Source organism: Sceloporus occidentalis, unplaced genomic scaffold, assembly GCF_023333645.1.
Source record: "Sceloporus occidentalis isolate IW3139 unplaced genomic scaffold, rSceOcc1.0.p SCAF_4, whole genome shotgun sequence".
In the NCBI taxonomy this organism is placed as follows: Eukaryota; Metazoa; Chordata; class Lepidosauria; order Squamata; family Phrynosomatidae; genus Sceloporus; species Sceloporus occidentalis.
Genome location: NW_028316984.1, coordinates 37,157,905 through 37,182,359, shown reverse-complemented (window position 1 = coordinate 37,182,359; position 24,455 = coordinate 37,157,905). Strand labels below are relative to the sequence as shown.

Here is a 24,455-nt window from a genome sequence, read left to right as displayed (position 1 = left end):
GTCTGAGCAAAATAAAGCTAGAAAAACGGAATTTGAGTTTGCACATGTACGCAGATTTAAAATAAATGCAATTAGAGCGAAGTTATTGATTTTAATTTGAATACTCAAGAAATGGAAGCTAGACAGCACTTTAGGGGAGGTTAAATGGAGGAGTAAGCATGTAAAATATTTAGATGTTTTACTAAGTTCCACTTTGGATCAGTTGGGTGAAATCAATTATAACTAAGTCAAATATTAAAAAATAAATTTATCATTATGGGAACAATACATGCTGCCTTAATTTGGAAAAGAAAGCTAGTACATCAAACCCAGAACAACTTTTATTTTGTTTTATTCCAATTGTTAAAAACAATTCAGTAGAAAAAGTTCAACCCTGTTGTATTGGGGGAAGAGGGAGGCAAAGTAAGATCTACAGAAATCCAGACAGTAAGATGGAGCAGCATTTGCAGTTTGTATTGTAATCAGAAGTGTCTTTAAAGCACATAGGAATGGAAACTGTGAACAAAAAGAAGGTATCTAAATGTTAACAAATTGTGATGAAGATGCATAGTGCCAAATATAACAGCACTGTTCAGTGTTGAATAGGCATCCAGGAAGAGAATTAGTGTCAAGTAAACATCGTGTTAAATGCATATTTGAATTTAATATTCAGTTGTTGTTTTTTAAAAGAATACAGTGGGCCCTTGGTATCCAGGACATCCTGTAGATACCAAAATCTGTGGATGCTCAAGTCAAGTCCCATCATATTAAATGACATAGTCATATTGTTTCCCTTATATAAAACAGCAAAATCATAGCACTGAGCCATGGCAATTAAAGTGATATCAAGCAGCAGTGTAGATTAAACAGTAGCCCAATAAAGCATTTTAGCTATCAAAAAGTAATGAGAAAAAGTAATGATTAGATATTATTCATTAGATGAAAAAGTAATGTTTAACTAGTTGCGATTTGCAAAAGGGGCATTGTTACACCCTTGTTTTGCACAGACAACACTGTGACTTGTAACACATTCCTTCCAAACCATGGAAGTATGGCAGATGATGAATGAGACTAGAGCAGAGCTTTCTCTGTCATGGCATTTTGCCTTTGCAATCTCTGCCCAAACAAGTGTATCATGGCAGCGTCACTGACACCATTACAAAAGATAGGCAAAGAACAGTTCACTCATGAAATCTTCCGTGGAGCTATTTTAGTGTTTTTTTATTATGTGGCATTGTTAGCACAATTCATGGGAAGGCTTCCCCCTCTGCCACTGAATACTTTCCTCTGAGTAAAAAAGATTTATAGAAGAATGTGTCAAGTAATTAAATACAGAGATGTTCTTCACACTGATGAATGTGAACCCATGGGAAAAAAAGAAACATTTTTTTTAAAAAAAAAATGGGGTCATGCTGAGGGTTTCCTATTCTTTCACAGGTGAAGGTGATACACAAAAACAAAGTCTACATATGAGGTTTAGAGTGGCAGGAAACGTGGCTTGTGGGGGAAGGGAGAGCATGAAGAAGACTAAATGCACTGGGTGTGAAATAAAGTTATTTAATTGAAAATATTTGTCTTCTAATAGTTTCTTTTTCCAAATAAATTATAGCTTGGGGAACCATTTAAGTAACACAGTAGTAGGCTTTTAGCATTTAATAGTCTGAAAATGGAGTCTGATTGTTGATATATGGTTTGAATCTCCTTTGTTGTTATTGTCATGAGATACACTCTGCTTTTTATAGCTGTTTTTATACCACTCCACAGAAAAGTGGAGCAGAGAACCTATAATGCATATAAAGAGCATGTAAACTTTCAAACTGTGAAAATAGCAATGCTCCTATTCTCTCCCTGCCCCACCTTCTTCCAGTGACTGGGGTGAAAGTGTTGCCCCTTTGCATCAGAGAAGACCTGGAGGCTCCAGGATTCTGGCCATTGGTACAGGATATAGGCAGTCTGCTAGTGAGGTTTTGGATCATAGGCAGAACCATCTGGGCAAGCTGAATGAGGTTGTATTTTCACTCCAATAACTTCAGCATTTGAGATTTGAGTGAAGAGAATCTGTTGACATGCATGTTTAATTTCTGTACCTGAACTGCTGGGTCAGGGCCTGCATAGGCATCCATTATGATCAGCAGTAAGGATTTTTCAACAGAACTGCATTATGAATGATAGCTTATCACATGCCCTGTAACAGTCCCTATGTGGCAGGGAGAGTCCCAATTAATCCTCTGCTGTCCCACCTTTTCATCTGCTTTTAAAAAGTCCCAGTTTCTCTCTCCTCCTACTTTTCTCCTTTGTTTCCAGTGTTCTTCATTTGCAGCAAACAGTTCAAAGCGCAAAAGCAGATTGCACTCATTTGACTCATCAGGGTTGAGAGGACAGGAGAAGAAGAGGTGGAATATTTCCCTTCCTAGTAGGTTCCTAGTAGGCAGATTGCTGCAGCCTCTCCTAGCATGTTTGTTCCTCCTCATGAATAACTTCTGCCGCAATCTGATGTTGTTCTGACACACATGTCTCAGTTTTCATTTGTAAAATGTTGGAGGGTATGTTATCAGACCGTGGGCACATTATTTTTTTTAGCACCACTTTCAGCATAACCAGTCAGAATTCTGGGAATTGTGATTTCCCTCCCTCCTCAAACCCTTTTATCAGCTCTGGAACTTTATGGCAAAATTGTTATGTATGCCTGCAAAATCAGCATTACCTTCCCCTTTGTTAGACCCACAAGGGCAACTAAGGTCATCTGGGGTGACCTTGCCCAAAGTGGCTGGTTAACTAATTTGTCTAACAACCCAGATGCCAGCCCTGGCTGTATTTTGGAATGCCCTTCCCATTGTTATGTAGGATGGAAGGCAGTGTCATGTCTTTTACACCTTTTGTTTTCTCAAGATTGTCTTTTTTGTTTCTGTTTTTAGTTGCCATAAGTTGTTTTGTCAGGTTAGGTCTATGTGCCTCTTTCATCATTTAGGTCTATTGCCTAGAAATTATTTATAATAATAAATAGTGTGTGAGTCTGTGTCTGTGCTTGCCATAGCACCAAGACCATGAAAACCAAACACCTGAAATTTGCCATAATTACTAAGGGGACCCTGACGGTATGCATCTAGGGAGCCTTTTGTGTTTAAAATGAATGAATTAATTTTAATTAATTAAGAACTGTTTGTAGCCTGCAATAGTACAATGAGTGGCTAGGCAACCTTGAGTCACAAGGCCATTAGGTGGCATGCACCAGCTTCCCCAGGAGTAACAGAATTCCTAGTAAATAACTGAAGTTTGATACCAATCCTTGCAGCCCATTTAGTGTAAGATTACATAGGCTACAAAACCGTTCATTTTTTTCCTGGAATCCTCATTTCTGGGAAAACCATAACTTTTGAATATCTGCATCTTCTACAGCTGTTAAAGGCACAAGCACTTTGTGAGGAGAAAAGGTGGGAAAATGTGTCACTCCTGGAGGAAGGACAAATCACCTTGGCCTGCAGTATATAATCCCCTGCATTGCATGCAGAAAATCTAAGGGTTTATCTACACGTTTTGCAACTATGCAAATAATCTCACTCACACATTCTCAATTTGTTATTCACACTATTTTTTAATTGGAACCACACATCTCTGCGAGTTCTGTTGCCCACACAAGTCAGCGCTGTGACTAAAGATGGAGTCGATGATGTGGATGTATTCGAAACATGTTCAAAACATGCAGTTTTATCCTGGGTCTATCACACTGCCGACAATGTTAATGTTTTAGATAAACAAAAACTCATGATCGATTTATCCTGGGTTTTGTGGGTATTTTGGCAGCCCCTCCCCCCCAAAAAAACATAATCAGATGCATTTGAAATTTATGTGAACAACACAGATTCTAACCATGTTCTACCAGGTTTATTTACACTGTCTGAATAAACCTTAAGAAAAGCAAACAGTTTATTTTCTGTCCATAAATCCTCATTGCTTCTCACTGGGAAAGTAGTGGTGTATGTGTATATCTTTTAGTCAACCATTTTATGACTCCCACAGTATAATTATTTTAGTATGCAAACATAGTGGCTGGATTTGAAGAACTTAATGGAAACCAAGGGAAGGAGAGAGACTCATGATGCTCTCTGAGTGTAGAGAGGAAACAGAGGATGGAAAAGTTGGAAGAACACCAGGGTAGGGAGAAAGACCAACAAAAAGAAAGAGCAGGGAAAGAAACAGAAACAGCAATGGAGGGGGATGGCAAACATATTTGTAGTCCAGGCAAAGCTTGTATTAGGTGAATTAGTACCTTCACTGGAAAGAGAGGAAGACCAGGGTGAAAGGAAAGGGCAAGGGGGTGGAGGAGTGAAGAGAGAGAAAAAACACTGAGGTGAGGGTGGGACTATTAGGTTTTTAACTTGGGGGAAACCAACTATTTTGACAAGTTTTGAATAAATCAATGAATGTCAGCTAGCTATAAGTTGAAGTGTAGGTAAACTCAAACTAAAAAGTGTGTGTGTGTGTGTGAGAGAGAGAGAGAGAGAGAGAGAGAGGCATTATGATTTCTGGGTTTTCTTTGTGCAAATTAGCAGTGCACATGTTTCAAGTGGAATTACATTTGTATGATTGTTAATCATTTGTACAATCTCTAGGAGACATGATTCATGGTAAGCATACAGTATATGGATTTCTATTAAAGTTACTTTAAGGTGTTTTTGTTGCATTGTGTTCTTTGCTTTTCAAGTTACTGAGATATCTCTTAAATGTGAAGCAGAAAGTTTTATAAGCTTGGTGCTTTATTGATTATGTCTGCACAGTGGTAGCAGCCACTGGTGTGCAGCACAAATGAAAGGATACAATTTATGATTATGATCATTTTCTGTACTCTGCATCAATACAGAGTTCAGAGAAGCCCCTCTGTGAACTGTGCAATACAGGCCACTGGTACAATTTACAGGTTGTGGGAAATCTCTGTTACATCATGAGCTGCGGATGGGGGGGGGGGGAGGAGTTGAAAATCTTCTTCCAAAATAGAACAACATGGTAAAATAATAGACTGGCTCTGCCAGTAAGCAGATTGAGGCAGCTTCCTGAGGTGGCAGATACTGTGCCAGGAGGACATAAGGTCCTGGCGGGGAGGAAAGCTCTGTGGCCTGTGGAGCCTGGCCAGCAGCTTCTAAGCTAGCTTTCTGTACTTATTTGTGGTTGAAGATATTCTCTATCACCAGTGTTGAAATAAGGTTCAGCTGTTACTCCGTTAGCTTCTGTACCTGAAAAGGGAGATATGTTATTTATTGCCTCAGGTGGGAAAAAGTATTGGACTGAGCCAGCATGAATTGCAGTTGGTAGCAGGCTTTGACATAGAAGAAGGAGGAGTGAAAATAGGAGGAAGGAATATCAACAATCTAAGATACGTAGATGACACCATAATACCAGCAGAAAGCCTCCTGAACAACTCCTAAGGAAAATCAAGAAAGGAAGTGCAAAGGCAGGCTTACTGTTAAACATAAAGGAAACAAAAATAATGACCACGGAGAATCTACACAAATTCAACCTAGTCAATGAGGAAATAGAAACAGTAAAAGAGTTCTCATATCTGGGATCAAACCCTGATAGAAATGGAGACTGCAGCCAGGAAATCAGAATATTAAGAATGGGGAGGGTGGCTGTGAAAGAACTAGAAAAGACCCTAAGATGCAAAGATACACTACTGAGTACAAAAGCTAGAATCATACAAGCCATTATACAGTCAGCCTTGGTATCTGTGGGGGATTCATTCTGAAGCCCCCCCCGTGTTGTATCCAATGATGGCTCCTGTACATTGCTGCGCCATCGTTAGGGACAGCCTGCATTGTCCTGTGGTGGCACATGTACATGGCCATGCCGCAGTTGGGGACAACAGAACTTAATGGCGGCACAACCGCTTGCACGTGCCACCAAGGAACAATGGGGCTAATGACGGCATGGCCATGTACACATGCTGCCATGGGGGGCAACATGGGCTTGCTGTCCATGGATGCTTGGGTCTAGGGATGGCAAGTCCGCGGATACTGAGGGCTGACTATATTCCCTGTTGCCATGTATGGATGTGAGAGCAGGACAGTTAAGAAAGAAGATAGTGTTGCTGGAGAAGAACGCTGAGGATCCCATGGACAGCCAAAAAGACAAATTTATTATTATTATTATTATTATTATTATTACTATATTAATATCCCACCTTCCTCCCAGTACAGAGACTCAAGACAGCTAACAAATTTAAAACAATCTAAGTTAAAACAGTATAAAACATTAAAAATACAAAGTTTAAAAAACGATTAAACAATTCAAACAATTAAAAACATTATTAAAATTTAAGAATTTAAAAATCTTTAAAACAAAAACAAAACCACCCATATCAATATGCGTTTTTATCTGCCGTTGAAAAGAAAGCAAAGATGGAGCCATCCTGGCTTCCTTAGGGAGGGAGTTCCAGAGGTTGGGAGCAGCCACTGAGAAGGCCCTCTATCTTGTTCCCACCAAACGCGGCTGAGAGGGTAGTTGGACAGAGAGTAGGACCTCTCCAGATGATCTCAACACCCTAGTGGACTCGTACAAGGAGATACGGTCCTTCAAATAGCCTGGACCCAAAGGCTTTATAGGACAAAATCAGCCCTTTGAATTGTGCCCGGAAACAGGCTGGCAGCCAATAGAGCTGTTGCAACAAGGGAGTTGTATGCTCCCTGTAGCCAGCTCCAGTTAACAGCCTGGATGCAGCTCTTTGAGCCAGCTGAAGTTTCTGAGAACTTTTCAAAAGCAGCCCCACGTAGAGCGCATTACAGTAATCCAGACAGGATGTAACCAAGGCAAGGGTGGGGTATAAATACCATAAATAAATAAATAAACAAACAAACCACTGTGGCCAGATCTGACTTCTCGGACAAAGTTGGCACATGAGTTTTAACTGTGCAAAAGCACACACAAACAAGGAGGTCCTTGAGCAGATAAAGCCAGAAATCTCCCTGGAAACCAAGATGACAAAACTGAGGCTGTTGTAGTTTGACCACATCATACGAAGGCACAACCCATTGATCTAATTTGGAAAAGCGGTATATAAATAAACATTATTATTATTATTATTATTATTAAAAACCAATAATGTTAGGAAAGGTGGAGGGAAATAGAAAGAGAGGAAGGATGCATGCTAGATGGATGGACTCTATTAAGGAGGTCATGGGTAAGACTTTGCAGGAACTGAGTAGTGGAGAACAGGGAGATGTCTCACCTACAGGGTCGTCATGGGTCAAGATCGACTCAAGGGCCGTTAATGACAACAAACCAAAGTGACATCTTGTTTAATGGGTATCCCACAATTTTCGTTTCCATAGAACAGCTCTCTTTATTTATAGCCCTCTTTACTAATTAAAGTCATTCAGGGAGTCTCGCTACAACACGCATCAACATTTATAGTGTGGAGCTAGTCACCCATGTGGTTCTAGAGATCTGTCCCAAAACAGTGCTAAAGGTGTGATATCTCTAGGCAGGCATTTCACCTTTGCAATTCTAGTAATTCCTGCATGAATATATCTGCACCAATATTTTAGACTGTTTTTATAAAATTTAACTATGCGGGAAATAATAATAATAATAATAATAGTTTATTTATATTTCCTGCCTCTCCCACGAATTGAGGTGGGATTACATCATTAAAATGATACATAGTACAAAATACAATCAGTAACACACTACTGTAATACTGAATTCACCAACATTCCTATTAGTTCTCTAAAATAGCAGTTCACCAATTAGCCAACAATCATAATCAAGAGTGGGGCGATCATCATAACCTTAACCATATGGAGTCTGGTGGATAAGAAAAGGTGGGTCCACAAACTTTTTGTTTTCAAATGATCCCTCCTGGATATAATAAAATTGCTCACCCTTTGGCACCTTGGAGGGTACAAGTTCTGCTCCTGCTTTCTCTCTCTTTTTCCCTTTGCCCCTGGACCACTGGCAGTTGCACTCTCCTGTTCTAAAGTGTAGGAATAATATACCGTACTAATGTGATTCATTATGCATATGTTGGTGATCTTCATAAGATCAGAATAAGACTCGCTATAAATCAGTTTTGCAGAGAGCTCTAAGCAACATAGCTAACACATTTTTAACAATTGAATGAATCAGTGTGAATTTTACAATAAATTAGAAGTCTTACTTCTACACAGAGAAAACAACAGTTACAAAATTTTCAGCACAATGACATTTCAACTCTTTTTCTCCAGAAATATCGGCAGTATATGTCAGGACTTCTGGCTCCTCCTTATGGTGTTATGGAAACTGGCTCCAACAATGATAGTAAGTACAATAAGATTGGAATTATTACTCTAGGGCTAGGTGATATTGAACATAGTGGGGCATATTAGTGAGTTGGAATGGACATGTCTGTTAATTTTAATTTTGTTGTTTCTAATTTTTCCAGTATTAAATTTGTTCAGTTCCAAAGCCTGAGAATTGTTTTTAGTTTGCTTGCAAAATTGTACAGATTTTTCTTTGTATTTCTCCTAATATATTTATTTATGTTTGCAATTTTGACAAATGTAGGCATTTCTTGCTATCAATTATCCTAACACACTGTGTTTTTGATTTTTTTTCTTCCTAGATGTAAATATTTGCAATTGCAAATTTTGGAAAAGTGCAACTTTCATAGGCTAACAAGGTTTCAGTTTAGAAATGGGTATAAAAATAGCAAAATTATATACTTTTAAAATTATGAGCTGAACCAATTTCTTTTCCATTCCTGCTCTTGTTTTTGCTGCATGTTTTGAAAGTCAGCACGCAGAAATCTTGTTACTGATTTTTATGAAGACTGCCATTCCTCATCTATTTGTAGCAGCTTGACTGCAAAGAACAACAAAAGCACCAATTTGTAGTGTATATTCTGGCTTTTTCGACAGAGGTGGTGAGGAATTACTGGATGAAGGGGATGATTCCTCAGTGTTTGTGAGAGTTTCTATTGAAAAACACCAGGATTTTAAAGCAACAACAAACTGCTGCAGTTAATGTAATACTTGTGAATATTGTCTCATGTTCTTACGAAATAATAAGAAAATATAAATTAAGCAGGTCTATGAGGAAGGCAAAGGAGGACGAGACCTCCTTCTATAATTCCCTCTTCTTCCAGACTTAGCAGGCAGGCGGACCTGAAAGTATGTGTGGTTGAAGGGAAGTAAGCAGCCTGCTCCTTTCTGCCTCTTCAGCATGTGCCCCCCCCCAATGAAAAAGAAAACGAAAAACCAGCATGTGTTCCTAACTTCCCAAGTTAGGCATGAAGCCACCCCTACATGCCTTTTCAGCCATGGATGAAGTGGGTGAACGTTGGCAAATTGAATTACCACCACACAATCATTATACAACTTGTCCTTTTGTCATGTCTCAGGACACCAGGTAGTACCTACTTGGAGATATATATAATCCCAAGATTTTAAATCTGACATAGGGACTCAGGATGATGTGTGTCGTGTGATTTATAGACACTGACTGAATATTATGGCTGCTATTTGCAGTAAGTAACATCTCCTTAGATGTGTCAGCCATTTTTCAGCTTAGGCTTCCCCCATCTTTAAAATCACCTTACTCTGTGCATGGGATTCTACAAGCCATCCAGACAATTGCTTCTTGCTTATGTAAACCCCCATTACTTCTTTCACTTATTTTTTCACCACAGAAAATTTGTGAAGGGGAACATGGAATAGTTGCACTGTGTCTTTTGACTGGTGGCACTATGAGCTCTGTGTGTGGAAATGCCTCTAGTCAAAGTATTTCCTTCTATTTGTATTTCTAGGGCTCATTCCCACTTACATTTAAACCAGTTTGGGATTCGACTTTGCTCTGTGTTGGTAAATCGATTCCAAAAGGTCCATCATTCCTACTATGAAAACGGATCTTTTCATTATCCCCTTGTAATCGCTTCTTTTTTGGCATGATTGTCATCCCCACTAGTTTGTGCTACTTCAAAATGCATGTCAATCATCTATGTGTCATCAGTGATGTAAGCGGCAGCCCAGGCAGCCTGGCTTGGGAACACTCTCTCTCTCAATCTCTCTCTCTCTCTCTCTCTCTATATATATATATATATTAAAATAAATTGATAGAAGATGTGATTCATTGGTTTCACAACTACTTGCCTCACTGATAGCAAGTAGTTGAAAAAACAATTAATCAAATCTTCTATCAATTTTATTTATTTTTTAAGAAAAATTATGCATCTATAGTTCACACCACAAGCACAAAGACAGCACTGGGGGTGGGTGGGGGATCAATCAGAAATTGAGGAGGGATGGTTGTGAGCGGGGCGGTAGGGGCCCTTGGGCATCCATGTTAGGGTCCTCAGTCTGCCCAAAAAGTAAATAACGAGGGACGTCCGACTGGGATGCTCAACAACTCCAACTTTTATTCCAATGGTGTCCCACCAACAACAACAGTGCACTTTTCCCGTTCGTCTGGCCAGAGAGTGGCTCAGGCCTAGTTTCATCACTGACCACGGCCTAGGGCCCCCTTTTGGTCCTTTCCCCCAGTTCTTACTCCCCCCGGGGCTCCACCCGGGTTGCACTCTGACCTACAGGCCTGTAAGCCAGCCCGGCGGATGCCTCTTCTGCCCTCTGTCCTGGTGCACCCACCGGCGTCCCGGTCGTCCCGCTCCGGGTCCGCCACTCCCACCACGTGGGCTCTTGGAGGCCACCCACCCCTGCGGTCTGACACGCTTCCAGGTTCAGGGGCACTCCGGCGTTACCTCCGTCTTGTCAAGGGCTTATGGGTATGGAGACGTGACAAGGTCCTACCCTAATCCTTCCACGCCAAGTCAGGAAGCGGAGCCGGGCGTCCTCCGGCTCCTCACGAGGGTCCTCCCTCTCTCCTCCTCCTCCGTGCCGCCCTCCTCGAGTTCCTCTTCCGCCAGGAACTCTCCTCCCCGCCAACGCCTCACCCTCCTCCTTAAGGGCCCTCGCCGCTCCCTCCTCCCCCAGGCTCTTGACTGGCATCAGCTGGACCTCCTTTGCCCCTTCCCAGCCTAAGTCCTCCTCTGGGTCCCTGCTCTCTCCCCCAGCCTCCTCTTGCTCCGTTCTTTCCTCTGCCCACTCAACCCTCCTGCTCTCCCCCTTTCTACAATGGTAAACACCCCTCTGCCATTAGTCCCTTCCCTCCAGAATGATGCAATTCAAATCTGTCATTCTCACTTGTTGAACATGCTTCAGAATTGATTCTTTTCAAAAGAACTGCCAAAGAACTAGGGTCAGGAAAGAGTGGGTTTTTTTTGCGTTTGAAACCAATCACAGTAGGATCGGAACCGGTTTCAAATGGGAATGATGGTAACCTGATCAGCAATTTGCTTTAAATCATAGTGGGAATGCGGCCTTAGAGAGATTGAGCATTTCAGCCTTATGAAACTCAAGAATGGGCAGAGCTTGGAAATGATACTTTTTCGATAATAATTCTAAGAATCCATCAGTTGATGGATTCTGAGAGTTGTAATCCACAAAAGGGAGCTTTTCTAAGCTCTGGAAATGGGAGTCATCATGTAGTCTTTAAAAAAAAAGATAGAATACAAGTCAGGAATCTCAATTCACAGAAAATCCCATTCATTTTGTGATTTTTTACAAAAACAAAAATCTTTTTTTCCCCATTCTTTGTGTACTTTGCTCCAGTAGGGTTTTTCTCTCCCAGAATGACAAATAAGCATCTGTTTTACCACTGCCAGTACTTTAGCCTTCCATTCAATGGCCATATGTTCTGAAATAATGTTCAGTTATTTGATTTTAATTGATACCTTTCCTGAACCTTTTCACCCTAGAGAGCCCAAGGGTTTAGAATATATGGGGCTAATGGTGTTAGGGATATCTGTCAGGGCCCTTAGCCTCACTAAGTGACCTCACTAAATCAGAAGAACATATTTTTATAAATGCATAGGTAACCAGAATCTTGCAACTTGAAAAGAAAACTCTGATTCCCAACAGTATTATTCTAATCTATGCCTTATTTTCTTATAGGGATGCCAGACAAGGACAATATGTCTAGCAGTAGCCTCTGCTCCATGTCTAAAAATAGCAATAAGGTAAATACATTTTTGTGTTTATTTTATAGAGATAGAGGGGAAAGGGGCATGAAATCTAGGTACATTAAGTTAATGTTTTGTGAAAATATTAATGAAACATGCATCAGTTGTTGAAATATATAGAGTCTTGAAACTAAATATACTTCAATGAGTTAAAGCCAGTACCCATTTTTATTTTATTTGTTTAACCATACTTTCCAACTTCCTACATTAAAAAAATTCTAGGCCAGGGTAGGAAAACTGGGCCACATGCAGCCTCAGACCCCATTTTTCTACCCTGTGAAGTCAGGGTGACCATATGTCATAACCGCAAAGAAAGACAAGGCACCATAAAATATAGGACAAATATAGGACATATAACATTGAAAATCGATGTTTTCTTTTTAGAATGTTTTTTTTTATATTTTCAAAATGTGGATGCTTGAATCTGTGGATACAGAATCTGTAGATAGAGAAGCCTGACTATATTTAGTCATTATGGGAATGGTGATATCAAAATGAATGCTCAATCCTTCAATTTCTCCCTCTGTATTTCCTTCCCTGTCTCCATCCTCTGCTTTCTTTCCTCGTGCTTTCCTTTTATGTCTTTAATTTTTTAAAAAAACCCTATTTCCAGAGCCTTTGTGACAAAAGTAATAAGGTCCTGAACAGTGAAAGATCAACCCACACCAATATTGTGTATTACGTTGTATGAGGTTCTTAGGTTGACTAATGTGTATTTGGTTCTCAGGTTGACTAATTTATAATTATAATTATGTTTATAATAATTATAATTAATTATTATAGTTATCAGATGTTTTCTCTCACTTGAGTTCTCGGGTTGACTAATACACATAAATATTATAATAATTATAATTAATTATTATAATATTTATGTGTATTAGTCAACCTGAGAACTCAAGTGAGAGAAAACGTCTGATAACTTTCTCCTTCTCCCCCTTTCCCACACCTGCATCTTCTCATATATATATATATATATATATATATATATATATATATATATATAAAAAACTTACTGCATGCCTTACAATAAAGCAGCAGGTTCTTGTGGAAAATCCAAGCCATCAATTCTCAGATGGCTTGAAAGGTGGGAGTTTTGGGAATGGGTCTGAAGAGAGGGATGTCTATGGAGGCTTCCCTCCACTTGAGTCCTTGGGCAGACTAGTGTGGGGAGAAAATGTTGATATTTCAAAAGTGCAGTAGGCTACTCTTTAGCTTATTTTTTAGCACTAAGGTGCTGGAGGAAGTTTATTTATTGTATTACTTTTGGCTAGTTGTATCAGAAATTTCAGAAATGTGTAAGAGCCAGATTCTACATGGATAAACCAATATTAAATTTCCCCTTTTGTCTAAACATGCATATCACTCCATAACAGGGCCAGCTACATTATTAAACAAAGCAGGGTCCCAGGCAGTGGGTGCCTTAGGGCAGTGATCAGAGGCCACATGTTCAGGGATTGATCTGTGCAGTCTGCCCTGCATCACTTCCCTTGCCCATATGAGGAGAATTTTGTTCCATATATAAAATAAAAAGTAAAGTGTCTTGTGCCAAAGGAAGACTAGGCAAGATTCCCTGTTGTTTTTACAATAGCTAGCTAATGTATTAAAGTGACATTCAACTGCAAATCCTGTTGGCTTCTGTATGTGGAACGTGAGGCAGGGTGTCATCTTGTCCTTCTAAAACAGGGGTGGGTTTTCCAAAAGGAAATTGCCCCCAAAATACATTGGGGGACATTTCCACCATGTTTTGAGGCCTCCTAAGACCTTTTTGGCCCAGGGCAGTCCTTTTTTAAAAACCAGAAGTAAATCAGTTTTGTTTTGTTTTTTCTTTCATATCATTTTGCATAGTCTTTCTTTGGCATAAGATGCTTTTGTTTTTATGTTGTACAGTCGCCCCTCCTAACTCTCAGGAGATCCAATCCGAACCCCCCCCCCCCGCAAGTTAGGAGACTCACAGATGATCAAGCCCCATTGAAATGAATGGGGCACGCTCCTTTATGTGAGTATAGGGTGTGGGTTGCCCCTCCACGGATCGTCCAGTCCATCGATTTCAAGTCCACAGACTTGAAGGGACGACTGTATATGGAACAAAATCCTCCTTGTCTGATGGTATCAGGCTAGCTGAGGAGGTGCAGGGCAAGGCCCAAGGGAGCATAAAAATATGACAAAATGCCGATGGTGCTGAGGGCATATGGGGATATTTGGTTTTAGCTTCTAGTGGTGGGGTATATGTGATGGAGGTGAAGGCCTAATGAAGCCCCCCAGCCTCCCACAGTTGCCTACCCCTGTTGTAAAATGCCACACCAAAGTTGTTCTCTGCCAGTAACATGCATCTTCAATATACGCCTGAACCATCTGTGTCTCATTCTGTAGATGTACCAGCTAATTTGGAAAACAACACATTATTTTATGTAACCACACAATCTAGTCTAACTATAAGATGAAGATGTTGCTAGAGGTAGCCTGTATACAACCAGAACATGCAACACATAACTGTAACAGTTACGTAAGATCTACATAGGAATGGAGAAGAATTTTGTGAGGTTCAACAGTCTCAGCAAAAGTGCCCTTCTTACAAGATTTTTTTTTAATAAGAAGAAACACATCTTATGGTGGGGGTTTATATTTCTGCAGTGCTTACAGCACATTTCAGACAAATAAAGTGTGCACAAAATAAGGTGGATCTTTTAACTTGTGAATTATTAAAATGTATACAATTGCAAAAATACACAAAAATGTGCTTTAGACAGGTGCGGTCAGCTGTTGTTGGTCTACAACCCCAACATCCTCCACTGTTGGCTGATGCTGATGGGAGCTGTATTCCTATAGCAACTCAAGAGCCCTGTGGTTCCTGTTTTAGACAGTGGGGAGTATGTACATTGAGAAAAATATGTATAAATGCACACATTAATAAAAGTGCATTAAAATTAGCACAAATGCCAATGGTGGAATTAAAAAAAGTCTTCTAACTTGCTGAGAAGGATAGGGAAGGAAAAAAGCAAAATGAAATCAAAACATGCTGAAATCAAGTCTGAGAGATTTTTACAACACTAAATGACAAAGAATAGAAAAGCATTGCAAAGTATCATTATAATAACAAAATGTCTACTTACATCAAATAATCATGGAATAAGCTCAAGGGAGATTTTTGGTGGGTTTTTGTTCTGTTTTGTTTCTATGTGTGTGTGTTTTAAATCAGGAATTGTTAATTCGTCAACTAGCCACTGCTGGTGTGCCATGCTGAAAAAATATACATGGCATATAATCTAAATAAAACTTCACTTTCTATTTTAAGACTGAAAGAAATCTATTAACATTCAATTGTTTCCATACATCAACCACTTAGTACAGTTAATAATGCTGTCCTTTTTAAAGCTTATTAGGTCGGGGTAGAAAAAGTTAATCACTATTCTTGAAGTTTTATTTAATCAAAATCCTGTTTTATGGTTTTTTTCCTGACAAGTGAAAATTAACTGATATATCTATTTTTGTTTCCTTCCGGTTAAATAATCAATATTCTTAATAGTCTGATAATAGTCTGATAAAATTTGACAAACATGTTTTCTGTAACCTTTTATTTAAGAGTGAACAACTGTTTAAAAAGAAGGGGGGAATCAAAATACTTTCCCCCTTCTTTCTTTTTCAGGGCTACCATTTCCTGTTTGTCTTTCCTATTTCCTTTGGGAGACGTATCTTTTTAACACATCTTTCAAAGCCTTAATAACCTTCCAGACATTGCTGCATAGACATGCTTTTCTTCCTGTCCCATAATATGAGGCTTCCTGTCCCATCCTTATCCTCATGAAAATAAACCCTTTTGGGTGGAGTTAATTTGTGACACTTTGACAAGAATTCCTTCTGATGTGACTAATGCAGGAAGAAAGATTAGCACCCCTAAACATAATTTTTACCCAGGATGCAACTTTATTATTGTTATAAAAACTGATTTAAATTTAAACAGTGCAGGTCAAGCGGGGTGGTGGTGGGAGAGATCTAAGCATGTTTACTTGCAAATAAAGCCCAGTGACTTTATTCTCAAAATTACTCTGAATATTACATTCTATGAGAAAAGGATACTTTATTATTATATCAGTCCGCCACTTGCTGTAGAAAAGAGTTAATGGTTTTGTGGCAGCCAACAAAGAAATCTCAAAACAATTCTGAACTATCCTTTTTGTTAAAAAAAATTAACATAATATAAAATTAATGATATCTAAAATTGGAAGGCACCAAAAAACCCTCACAAACCCAAATAGAAACTAGACAACAGTATGTAGGCTGCTTCAGATAACCAATACTAGTGATAGTATGAAAGCCCAGGATACACAAAACTTTGAAAACCAGCAATATTTTGGACTACAGCTTCCAGAATGCTGGGGGGGGTGTGTGTGTCATGGAATCTGAAGTTAACTAAAGGGAGAGTGACACTACTGTTCCTCAAACATCTACATTTTGGCAGAAACAGGCTGTGGCATTCATATGCTTCCTTTTAAAATGCTTTAAGAGATGGTGGGGGGAAGCTCAGTGGGAAGAGAAAGGAGTGGCCCCAGATTTTTTTTAAATTAAAATGTCAAATTTCAAATTTTTAATTTAAAAAAAATGATTTTTTTGAAATTTTTATTCTTTTAAAATTTTCTTTAATAACATCACATTTTAAACAAATCTTCACTGTGTATATGTAAATACATTTAGGTTGTGCATATAATATTGTAATTTGAAGATATAATTTTAATTTTGCTAGTTGTTTAGTCAGAATTGTTAGCATTACATTCAGTGGTATATGGGAATTATGATTCACGAGTAACATTAGTACAAAAATGCATAACTAAGGATTCCATATACAGTGGTACCCCGGGATACGAATTGACCGCGTTACGAAATTTCCGGGGTACGAAAAAGTTAGATTTAAAAAAACTGTTCCGGGTTACGAAAGATTTTTCGGGTTACGAAATTAATTTCGGCGCGAAATTTAAATCGGAAGCGCGGCTAGCGGCTTTCCAGCGCCTTTTCGGGTTGCGAAATGTATCGGGTTACGAACGGCGCCGCGGAACGAATTAATTTCGTAACCCGAGGTAGCACTGTAGTCTGAAATGGGAGAAGGTCAATGGAGGGGGGGCGACATCATGAGTTACCGTACCAGGTGGCACCAACCCTAGTAATGCCACTGGTCACTTGTCCATAAAGTGATCAGAAAATGCCTGGGAGAGACCCTAAATGCCCTGGAGGGTGGGTGGTGTGCTCAGCATCTGGTAGAAAATTGGCCAAACAACATGGAATGGGGCTGTTGAAGGGCCACAGGCAAACTTGCAAATGGAAGTCTGTATGCAGCCATCATAAAATAAGTCATATCCTGAGTAATCTGGATGAAGAAACTGCTTGACTTTGAGCAAGCGCCAGCTGATTATTATTCACTACAACAGGTCCCCCTTGACTAGATACATGAAGAGGGGGCATTGTGAATACCACAAACGTCTGGAAATGAATCACATTTATACAAAGTAGGAAAATACAGTGACGCAAAACACCAAGGAGAAGAGTGTGGAGGAGTCTGTGGCAAATACATTTATGAAAAAATCCATCGTGACATATGTATAGTTCTTCATTTGTTGTCAGTTCACTCCTTACATAAGATAAAATATTGAAGCACGCTGAGATTTAAAGTATTAAAGGTTTGTGTAAATTGCTCATATAAATTGAAAGGTGAGAAATCCCATCATGTCAGCAATGATTTTAAGGTTTTTACTCTCCCTTCTCTAAGCGTGGGAGGTTCAGAATACCATGTATTATGAAGGAAGTTTCCCTTGTACAGAGGAAAGGGATACCCAGTATGTGCCCATGAAATTCCAGAAGAAAAATTTGGATTCTCTTGCTTGGTGATAATTTAGCATTATCTTCAACCTTTCCATAATACAGCTGTATGAAATGACCTAATCTAGGTTTCCTCATGTAATATCTCTCTCCTGAGTGAGCAGACCTTCTGGGAAGGGAAAGGATATGTGGGAAACCTCCATGGGCCAGACTAGAGACTCCAGAATACCCCATTAGGCCCATGGCTAATAGGACTTCCTCCTATTATAGTATACAGTATATAATACAGACTTGTATATCAGTCTAGAAATTTTAATAAAAAAGTGACCTTAAAAAACTGGGTTGACTTATCCACAGGTCAGTGTAAGTAATGTACTTTAACATACACACGCACACAAACATATACAGTGGACCCTTACCTTACGTGGGGGATCCATTCTGGGCACACACACCCCAACGTAAGGCAAAAAAATGTGTATCCTCGAGCCCCATTGAATTTAATGGGGCTGGGTGTGGTGCGGCTGCAACGTGCACACACCACAGGCACGTGCACCATTCATTGTATTGCTGCGCAGCTTCAGCATAAGCTGAAAGTTGTGTACAGTGCGCCTGCATATGGGGCGGGTGCACTCTGTGTGTGTGTGGGGGGGGAACCATGTGCTTAGAGAAGGGTGGTGGAACATGAGAGCCTAGTTCATCCTGGGAGAACCTAAAAGAAGCATCCAACCTTTCTACTCTCTCTTCTGGCCTTTTTGAAGCCTGGATTGGAAAACAGTGGCATTGGTATTTCTTTGGCACCTCCCCTCTAAGAAGCTCAAAAGAGTACAGGGTTGGGTTGATGCTTCTTTTAGGTTCTCCTAAGCTCTCACCTTTCACTACTCTACTTAGAGAAAGGGATTGTTCCTTTTTTTGATAAGAGTTAATATTGTACCTTAACTCTTGTCTTTACATCCTTTTTGACATATTCACATTTTCTTAGCCCAACGCATCGCAAAGCCACTCTTTACTGTAGTTCCCTACTCGTCCATCCAGCCTTTAGGATTAGCACAAACAGTTATGCTTGCCAGAATCTTGTATATTCTTTGCCATCCTTTCATTCTTTGCTTCATCCTTTACATCTTTTATTACATGCCCCTAGGTTTTACCCTCAACCTCAAAATCCATCATTTTGGCCCCAAAAACTGCCCTCAACTTATATATGACGTCAACGTATAGAGAAGCATACATGGTATGCAAAAGCTATAAAAATATGGAAATTTACCTCATCCTGAAGGGCTTCAGTTTTTAATATGAAGGACAGTTCATTGAATATAATTAAGGACCTTTATGTGAATTAACTGTTTTGGATTCTGCTTAGGAGAGTAAAGTAAACATTGATTTTGCAGAACAAACGCACTAGTTTAGGACAATTATCCTAACATAGCACAGTTTTTCCATTTCTTGATAGTTCATCTTTCTTTCAAGCTATTAAACAAATAAGAAAAAAAACATCTTTCATGCTGTATGCATCCAACTTTTAGCACTATAATGTTGAAAGGAGAAATCCCAGCCACGTGGTTCTGTCTAGGGCTAGAGACACTTCCCACCTCTCTGGGAGTTATAGTTTGAAAATGGAATCTCTGGTTCTGTTCCAGAGTGCCTCTTTTACCAAGCCTATTTACCAATACTAGTGTTATAATCTATACTGTTTTTGATGTTATAGATGCAGTTGAGTGGGGGGAGACATGTGGGCCTCCAGTTGTCCTTGGGCTGTAATTGCTGTCAGCCCTATCCAGTCTAGCCAGTGGTGATTGTTTATGGAAGCTGTAGTTCAAAAGCATCTCAGAAGGCTACAGATTATCACTCCTCATTCAGGCTTTCACATATTTTCCAGTGTGGTAGACTTAATTGTGAAACTGAATGAACAGACTGGAAGATTCTGTCCGTTGTCTGTAATAGGCAACTGAGAATGCTCTGAAGAGTTTTCTCAGATGCCAGTTAAACCAGGCTAGCAGGATACAGGAGCAAAGCATGCTAACATTTCCTGCTAGCAAAATACAGTGGTACCCCGGGATACGAATGCGCCGCCTTACGAAATTTCCGGGTTACGAAAAAAATCCATTTAAAAACATTTTTCCGGGTTACGAAGGTTATTTCGGGTTACGAAAAAAAATTTGGTGCTTTTCGGCGCGATTTCACACGGAATCGCGGCTTTCGCTATTAGCGCCTAAGGGCATTTCGGCTAGCGAAAGTTTCCGGGTTACGAAAGCGGCGGCGGAACGAATTAATTTCGTAACCCGGGGTACCACTGTATATCTGTGGTAGCCATGTTGGCCATATGGTAAATCCAATAACATCCAAACAATGATACCTTTATTGAGCCAACCAAAACGATACAGATTTGGCTCTTTCCTCTTCCACCCCATATTCTTTTTTTCAGCCAGTCAAAGATGCTTAGTTGGTTACTCCAGTTTTAATTTGCAAGAAATCAGTCAAAAATGATTTCCAGTTTTCCAGTTTATTCCAGTAAGTGTTGGAGAACAGGGAAGAGCAATGTTAATGTTAATGCATGGATTCTATGTGCTGCTGAATCGCTTTATATGGTTTTGTTATTTATTAGGGTTTAATTATTTTTTAACTCTTATCCATTTGTTTTAACATATTTATGTTATTTTTTTTTTAAAAAAAACTTAAATAACATATAATTAATATCAACAATCCCATGAGTTGTTTGGGCATCTTTGTTCTCATTAGGCATTTAGTAGATAGATGGAAATCTGTGGAAACACGTCAGTTTTCCATGAATCCCCTTAAAATGTTGGAACTTTTAAAAAGAATCCATTGTTCAGGACAGGACAAATAGCAGGCATATATGAATTGTTGATTTGAAAAAGTGTTGTACAGGTATTCTTTTCTTGAGAGGGTAAGATGGTTATTGTATAGCACCATATATTTTATTCCCATATGCTGGAGAAGGGAGTAAAGGACCACAGAAATAATCACATCAGACAAGGCACCAGATCATAGAGTGTGATCAGATACAAGTCAAAAAATGCAATTTGCACAACCTTGTACCTTTTCAATATGTTCTGTGTGATTCCATCATAGTCTATAAAGACATGCAGACATACTCCATTAGCTTTTGCTGTTGGACATTTTGTGTGTGTGTGTGTGGGGGATAATTGTGATGAGAAACAAGGTAGCCTATTTCAAGGTTCAGTTCCTCTGACAACTCAAGCACATGTGAGCAACACGTTTGGCACTTATGTTTGAAACAGCCAAATGAATTCCCCTTTGAATCTTACAATTATTCTTTCAACTTCAGCAGAAAAATCGAAAAAGGAAATTTTTAAAAAAAGTTTAGGATTATGTAGTCTGTCATAGTATCTCACATACAGCTTTGTGAATACCAGTTCTGCAGATAATTCTGGAAATTGGTGTTACAGAGTGAAATCATAATATGATGAAGCTAGTAAAATAATAAATACATGGGATAAGCCTTGCAGCACTTCTTTATGTATAAAAAGAAAGACAAGTGGCAAAGATTTCAGAGTTTAGTGGGAGGATAGGCAGAAGTTAAAGTGATTTACTGTGTGCCAGATATTCCTAGGGAACATATTCTTAGCATGAACCTAATCACATATGCATAGAAGAAAGCCCCAGTAAGTTCAGCAGGGCTTATTCCCTAGGTAAGAATGAATAGACAGCCAGTGTGGTGTAGTGGTTTAAATGTTGAACTAGGATTCTGGAAGACCAGGATTCAAAACCTCCTGGGGGATCTTGTATAAGTCACACTCTCTCAGCCTTAGAGAAGGCAATGGTAAACTCAACAAATCTGTTCAGAAAACCCTGTGATTACTTTGCTTTCGGTTTGCCATTGTCAGAAATGACTTCAAAACCCATAACAACAGCAAATATTGATTAATATGGGGATGTAAATCCATGCTTGTCACATGCTCATGTGCAAATACAAGCAGCTGCAATTTCCCCCTCCTTAACTGTGAGATAAGTGAGATAATTTTTTTTTTTTTGGTCTTGAGAAAGTTTTTGTATTTGTGGGAATAATTTTTGTGTAAATGGTGTAAATTATACAGGTGGCTAAACTAGAACTGTTGTCTTGGTGCAAGGAATTTGAAAATTAGAAGCATCTGGTGGGCTTTTTGTGCTTTTTTTAAAATCACTTTCAAAAGTAATATACTTCCATATATAGCTGTAAATTTTGAGGGTAGCAGATCTTTCCTGCCCAGGCTGAGTCATCTGATACAAGACAGTGCAACATTACATGGATACTATGCCTTCAGAACAGGGTACCAGCAAATTAGAGACCTTTCACAGTACAGAATTATAGCACTATCATTCCACTTGAACTGCCAAGGCTGCATGCTATTGAATCCTGGGGTTTGTAGTGGTCAGTGGCCCCAGAGGAGATTTCAGGCTGAGTACTCCCTAAACTGCAAATTCTCCTCCAGCACTACATTTCAGATGAACTGATTGTCTTTCAAATAACATCCAAACAATTATACCTTTATTAGACCAACCAAAATGCACAATTTCTTCAGGCAAACAGGAGAAAGAAATTGAAGATGTTAGCCATAGACCTGCATTTTCTGTTTCTAGTCTTAGTTCAGATGGTAGGGTTCCCAGTTTGGCCATGAAACCCACTGGTTGACCTTGGGCAAGTCACACTCTCTTAGCTTCAAAGGATGGTAATGGCAAACCCTCTCTGAAGAAACTTGCCAAGAAAACTGCATGATAGAGTTATGGCTTCAGGGATGCCATAAATTGGAATTGACTTAACAAATAAATTGGAATTGATGACAACAACAACTTTACACTTGAGGAGTTTATCTAGTTCCCTCATGGCTGCCTTTCCAATTCTTAGTCTTGTTCTGATTTCTTGACTGCCATCTCCATTTTGATTAATGACTGAGCCAAAGTACAGTATAGGAAATCTGTAATTATTTGAATATCTTTGCTACTCACTTTAAAGTTATGTCAATCATCTGTGGTCATTCTTTTTCTTAATACTCAGCTGTTACCCTGGTTTTGCCTCTTCTAGAGTATCTCCCAATCCCAGTGGGAAATTATCTCTTGCAGGCTGCATCCACATTGCAGAAATAATCCAGTTTGATACCACTTTAACAGGCTCAGTGCTATGGAATTATGGGAACTGTAGTTTGTTGTGGCACCAGAGCTCTCTGATGGAGAAGGCTCATGTCTCAAAAAGCTACAATTTCCAGAATTCCATAGCACTGAGCCATCATAGTGAAAGTGGTGTCAGACTGGATTATTTCTGCAGTATGAATACAGACACAGTCTGAAGAATACAGGAGAAAGAATTGCAACATTTAAATATGCACAATGATGGTGGTGGTGATGATGATGATGATGATGATTTTATTAAAATGCATTTATCTCATGATTGTCTCTCAGGGCTTTAGAAACATTTCACAATACAAACATAGTATAAGTAAAATATCTATAATGATTCTATAACAAAAGCAATAAAGGCAATATAGCATTGCTGCCTTTCGAAAAAATCAGTGTGGCAACAGTAAAAACACCCTCACTGAGAACTATCTCCAAACATTTGGTGGGATAAGAAGGTTTTTGTGGTTCTTTCCTTCTTAAAGGAAAGAAAGAAGACTGCTGAGCTTAGGAAGGGAGTTCTGTAGGACAGGCATCACAGCAGTAAAAGCTCCCCATCAGAATCTCATGTTATTTTATTTGTGATTTAAGGTGAACATTTTTTGCCTTCAGTACTTTCAGAGCTTTGCCTTCAGTAAAATTACTGTACCTTGATTCAAAGGCGCCAGTGGTTTAAATAAACACTTTCTTCATCATAAAAGGAAGCAAATTGGTTTCCCCCCCTCCTTTTTCTTCTAGATTAAAACATTTCTGTCAAACAAGTTCTCCCCACTGGGGGATGACTATGGCAAATGCAGCCTCAAATTTTACAAAATACCTTGAATACACATGCTGGAGTTTCACCTTTTGGGGCATTTTATTCAATTCATGCAAAACAGTTACAGCAGCTGTTTGGCTGTAGTAGAGGAGCAAGAAAATGACAGGAAAATAAGACATCATTAGTTGTGTTCCAGTTTTTCTGCATGTATTTGCGTGCAAATCATATTCTGCCTCAGCGTTCTTTTTCTCCTGACATTGGCCATGACCTGTCATTTTTTAATAATGGTTGCTGCATTTTGTACGTGTGCGTAAGTGTGTGTGTGTTCTATAGTTTTATAAGAAGGTGACTTGCCCTTTGTTTGAAGCAGCAAGGTACAAATGTTAAATAATGTATGTCTCATGTAGCATTCTAACATATGTTGCCTGCACTGATTGCATGAAAAGATTTCAAAAGGACATATTTTATCAGTGTTGTGAATAAACTGGGGTCACTAAAGCAGAAACAATGTTTAATTTGTCCTTCTTTAAATAAAGAAAGCTTGCCTTTTCTATTTTGTGCTCATGCACAGACACCAAGGTGGACTTTTTAAAAGGTATCTGTCTCTCTTTTTTTACCTGCAAGGGAAACAGCTTTAGGGAAATATGGTTTTAATCTTTTTTTTTTTTAAAAAAAGAAAAAATAGAAAGGGTTATGCAGCTCCTCTCAGCCTCTTCTTCTCAAATTGGTAATCTTCCCAGACTG

At 39.2% G+C, this 24,455-nt stretch overlaps 1 protein-coding gene across 4 annotated transcripts in view; it reads left to right on the top strand.

Moving 5' to 3' along the window:
• Positions 1 to 24,455, top strand: part of LOC149313753 (rap guanine nucleotide exchange factor 4) — a 196,436-nt gene that overhangs the window by 105,350 nt on the left and 66,631 nt on the right. For all 4 annotated transcript variants that reach the window (XM_089519740.1, XM_089519741.1, XM_089519739.1 and 1 more), the window contains 2 exons: positions 8,196 to 8,268; positions 11,955 to 12,019. In XM_089519740.1, the coding sequence (XP_089375866.1) occupies positions 8,196 to 8,268; positions 11,955 to 12,019 (138 nt within the window). The remainder of the gene's footprint in view (positions 1 to 8,195; positions 8,269 to 11,954; positions 12,020 to 24,455) is intronic.